The sequence below is a fragment of the Brassica oleracea genome, chromosome C7, assembly GCF_000695525.1.
Source record: "Brassica oleracea var. oleracea cultivar TO1000 chromosome C7, BOL, whole genome shotgun sequence".
Classification (NCBI taxonomy): Eukaryota; Viridiplantae; Streptophyta; class Magnoliopsida; order Brassicales; family Brassicaceae; genus Brassica; species Brassica oleracea.
Window position 1 is genome coordinate 37,533,209 of NC_027754.1, and position 5,154 is coordinate 37,538,362.

At 39.6% G+C, this 5,154-nt stretch overlaps 1 protein-coding gene across 1 annotated transcript; it reads left to right on the forward strand.

Annotated features, from left to right (window-relative positions):
* Positions 1-3,507: 3,507 nt before the first annotated feature.
* Positions 3,508-4,709, forward strand: LOC106305058 (probable 6-phosphogluconolactonase 3). The gene is made up of 3 exons (XM_013741438.1): positions 3,508-3,684; positions 3,784-3,919; positions 4,061-4,709. Exons 1-3 carry the CDS (start codon positions 3,524-3,526, stop codon positions 4,538-4,540), a joined length of 777 nt encoding a protein of 258 aa, XP_013596892.1. The 5' UTR covers positions 3,508-3,523; the 3' UTR covers positions 4,541-4,709.
* The last annotated feature ends 445 nt before the right edge of the window (positions 4,710-5,154 follow it).

Sequence of the window (5,154 nt, forward strand, 5' to 3'; positions counted from 1 at the left end):
GAGTCCTCTGTCTTTGTTAAGTTAGAGGGTCAGAATGCCTTGTCGGAGAGATAGTCATCTCTGGAAGATAAGGTCCTAGTCTTTCTCGGACATGAGCTCTATCTTGGGATCTTGTCTTAGGACCTGAGGTCCCCGTAGAATTACGGTTATCCAGTAACTCATTCTCTTGTGCCAGAGGTCCGAGACGAGACAATACTGGTGTTTTGGAGCCAGAGCCTTTGTCTCCCCCATTAACTTCCTCAGCCAGCATTCTTTCTTCATTGATTTTGGCCAAATGGATCGCATTTCCTTCAATAGTACCTTGGGCTTCAGCTAATCTCACTCTTTCTCGCCTGGCCGCACTTTCCGATGGATCCGCACACGCAGTGTACTGAAATAAGGTTTCTCTTATTACTCCCACCGCATTCTCAACAGCCACAATGGGTAGGTTTGTAGAACTCATCGGTAGGGGAATCCCCCTTTCATATGGCTGTGTTTTGTGATGTGAATTAGCAGAGGCCTCCTGTGGAGGTGGGCTCCTCCTAGCCGATGGGACTCTTCTCCCCTCCTCACAGCTCTGATAAGAATGTCGGCTTTTGTTTTTGCTCGAACGGTACGAGTGGGAATCCCCACGAAATTGGTAACTTTCTCTTCGAGCAACCTTCCTGCCTCGGTGGTAGTCTACCTCCCGACTCTGTGCCGGGTTATGAGGAGTAAGGGAGCGAACTGGATGCCACTCCTTTCCATGAGATCCTCTCTCTCTCTCAGTGTTTTCCCCCGATGGTCCTCTCTTCTCTGAGAGCCTTCATACGCCAGTGAATGAGAAGAGTACCCACTAGCAGTTCTTCTTTGTGGGGGTCTGAAAACATCATCACGTGAACGGTGTTCCGACAATCTGGCCTCCGAATCTTTTTGAGGATTTTCCTGAAAACCGATATCCAGTGTCCTATGCTTAGTCTCCTGGTTTGCCATCGATGCTTTCTTTAAAGCCTTGGCTTCCAGGCAATCCCGCAGTTCATGGTCCAGTTTACCGCATTGTGAGCAATGCTTTTCAAGCTTTTCGTAATGGAGGGTTGCTATCACTTCTCCTCCATTATCATACTCTATAACAGTTTTCTTAATGATGGTAAGCCTCCCATTAACATGCACTCTTACTCGGGCTGGGTTAGAGGTGATATCTGTTGCCTCCCAAGTGCCAAGATCTTCGCCAATACTGCGGATTGTCTCTTCTGATCCTAGGTGGATAGGTAATCCTTGGATTTTTATCCAGAAAGGAATCATTGATGGAAAGTCCGGAGAGATCGTGGGTTCCCATCGTTGGAGGATAATCATCCACTTAGCATAGTGGTAAGGTTGCTTCTCCAACACTGTGAGTAAATCGGACTCCAATTCAAACTGGAACTGAAACATTCCCAACCCAAGGTCAGCACCAACAGGAGGAATATCAGTCTTCCAATGGTCAGTGAAGAAGGGGATAAGAGACCACACTTTCTGAACCGAGGGGTTGGTTACCCTACCGATAAGCGTGAGAGAATGCTTTTCCTTAAGGGAGTTGAGGTCCGGCGCAGATGCTCTGATTCTCGCCTTTCTCGGAGCCGGTACATGCTCAAGAGCGATGGCCTTGCCTTTCTCAGAGGAGGAAAGGCGGCGCTGCATCTCGTCCTGTTTGAGGTTATGTGTAACGAGGTGAAATCTGTAGCAGTATATTTCAGCCGCAAGGTTCCAGACGTTTCTTCAGTAGCTGGAAAGGTTCTTGAGAAGAATTGAGGTTAACTGAGCAAGGGATTATCTTATCTTCTGTAGCAGAGTTTTAGATCTAAGTCCAGTAACCACTGGGTAAAACTATCAACCTGATGAGTTTAGAAACAGCCACCGCCGGTAACTCTACCAGAGGAGTAAATCCTGCACTTCTCACCGTACAGAGCATCCATGGGAAGATCCATCTTTAATTCCAGTGAAAAAACCTCGTCGGAAGCGGCCCACCGACCCAGGTCAGGGGAGAACCCGGTGGGTTGTTCTTCAAGACTTCCTTTTGTCTGGTGGATATTACTGGAAGTATAAAGAATTTGAAATAAAACTTTCTACAGCAGAGTACTCAGAGCCCAAACAGGAAAGAAACCCCTGGATAAAATGGAGAAAAGGACGTATAGCGAGAAGTCAAAGACCTTCCTCTAAAAACGTGCCTGGGAGGGTTTTTCTTATCAGTTGTAATGTTTAAATGCTTTAGACCATGGTTTCAACACTATCTATCCATTTTCAACTCCCTTATTTTTCTCTTTTAACATTCCACATCACCTTCTCTTTTTTCCACTTCATTTATTCAACACCCACTTCATTTTATACTTTTACAATGGTTCTGTGACAAAAAAAAAAAAACTTCTACAATGGTTTTGTTTTAAAAAATTCAACGCCCTACTCCCACTACTTTTAATTCATATTTTTGTTTCTTAAAACATAACAATTACGTATTAATAAGTAATTGAAAACTAAATAAATTTTTTTTTAATAATATTTATTTTAAATTATTATACTAAGCTTATTTTTTAAATAATACCAAAATCAATATAATAAAAAACTATAATTAAGATCATATTCATTTTTAAGTTAGATATTTACTTAATTTTATTCAAAAATACGAAACTTAATATAATTAAAACAACTAAAATTAAGAAACTTTTAATACATACAATACAAGCACACATTATTTAAAAAATTTAAACACATACGATATGAAGCACACAAAATAAAAATACATAACTTAATTAGTACATTGGAAGTTTGGTTTTAAAATTGATAATTGTTGGGATTTTGAAAGTTGAACAGAAAATTAGAAGAGTTTTGGTGTTAATAAGATTATTATTAGGATTCATTTAACCAAAAAAAGTTTAAAACACTAAAATAGTTGATTATAATGAAAAGATGATGATTTTTTTCTGTATCCAAATGAAATGAGAGTATTCACTATTTATAGATAAAAAAAAATCTTGAATTTTGATATAGTTTTTATATTTTAAAAACAAATTTTATTATGTAATAAATGTGTTTGAATTATTGGGTGAAGTTAAATATCAAGCGAAATTTTCTCAGCCAAGCAAAGCATTTAAATCTTATCTAGACTAATAAAAAGCAGGTTAATCCGCACGCGCGATGCACGCGCTAAATGGTTCTGGCCATTCACAGAGCGACACATGACAGTGTGGGCCACAAAAAAATAAATTTCAGGTGTTGAAACTTTTCGAAGCAGGTTGATAACACGTAGATAAACACACTTTTACAACACCCTCAATGCAAGGGTTTAAACTATTGAAATTGAGTTTCAACACCCCTACCGTGGGTGGTCTTAGAAGTAACTAAAAAGTGAGAAGGACAATACGTCAAGTTTAATAATCCAATGCCATAAGAATCACGTTACTAACTCAAACGTCACATCCAGCTCCTAGAAGCACTCGATCTCTATAAATAGCAAGAACCCCCCAATCCTTAACAATATATACAAACACATTTTTTTTAACAGCTTACAAACACATTCTTAATATAGGCAACGATGGCAGAAACTACGCAGAGGAAGAGGGAGGTGTTTGCGACCAAGAATGAATTGTCGGTAGCATTGGCTAAGTACACTGCTCATCTCTCGGCCAAGTTCTGCAAGGAGAAAGGAATTTTCACCGTTGTTCTCTCCGGCTGTGGCCTCATCGATTGGCTCGGGTATACATATCTTCCCCATTTCACTCTTCTATTCTTCTTCTTTATTTCTTAAAGACAAATCTAGTGATATATGATGCGTTAACTAATAAATTGTTGCAGCAAGTTGTTGGAATCACCATACAAAGAATCAGTCGAATGGTCAAAGTGGCACGTCTTTTGGGTGGACGAGAGGGTCTGTTCACATGAAGATCAAAACAGCAACTACAAACTCGCCATGGATGGTTTTATCTCCAAGGTTTTATCATCGTTATTATTATATTTTCGATTAGTTATCATTTATCACGTAACAAGTTGTTTCATTATTCATATCTATTGATAGCCGTGCAAAAAACCTCAAATCTTTTTGTTTGGTTAAAATTTAACCACGTGTATTTAGGTTGGGATTCCGAAGGAGAACATCTACGCGATCGACAAACAATGTGCCTCTGATGGTGACGCGGAGCGTTGCGCGACGCTCTACGAGGAGTGCTTGAGGAACCTGGTGAAGGAAAAGATACTCCCACTATGTCCAAATGGCCAATATCCTCAGTTCGATCTCCAGCTCCAAGGGATGGGTCCTGATGGCCACATGGCGTCTCTCTTCCCGGAACGTCCTCAGATCAAGGTGACGGACAAATGGGTCACTCACATTACCGACTCCCCAAAACCGCCACCAAGGAGAATCACATTGACTTTACCGGTCATCAACTCGTCTTTGTACAATCTCATGGCCGTTTGCGACGACCACACAGACCAGTGTGCACGTTCCATCGCTGATATCTTTAAGAACAACAATCTCGCCTTACCTGCTGCTCATCTTACTGCCCAAGTCGAACAAATGTGGTACCTTGACAAAGCAGCTGCTTCATTGCTTTAGAGAGCTAAACACATTAATAAATGGTGTCCTTTATATGAATAATTATCTCTCCAAGTCATGCTTTGTTGAGCATGTTGTTGGAGACTTGGAGGTTGCTTGCATGTGTGTCGAATAACCGGCTAATAATGCATTTTGCGTATTTACGTATAGTACGTACCAAATGATTTGAAACACCAATTACGCGTATTTACGTATAGTATTTTGCGTATTTACGTATAGTACGTACCAAATGACTTGTGTTTGAGTGACTATGACCCTGTGTTATAATAATGTCTTTCGAAACCGTTATTTCATTAATGGTATTTAGATTTTTATCACTAATTATCCCGACTTAAACATGATATGTTCGGTTAATGGAATCATTAATTCATTTTATTTAGTACGAACTCTATTTTTTTTTAACGATTTATGGTAAATGTAAATACCACCTTGGTTGTTACAATTTGATTTTGTAGAAAGTACATCGCCGCCATTTAAACGCTAAATAGATAATATCAAGGTTTTTTTGCAGAATTGACCTATAACTTAAAGTCAAACACAAAACTAACCTCTTTTTTTTTTTGAAAATTGGTTTTGCCCTATTCACCCCACAAGTTCATATAATTTACGAAAAT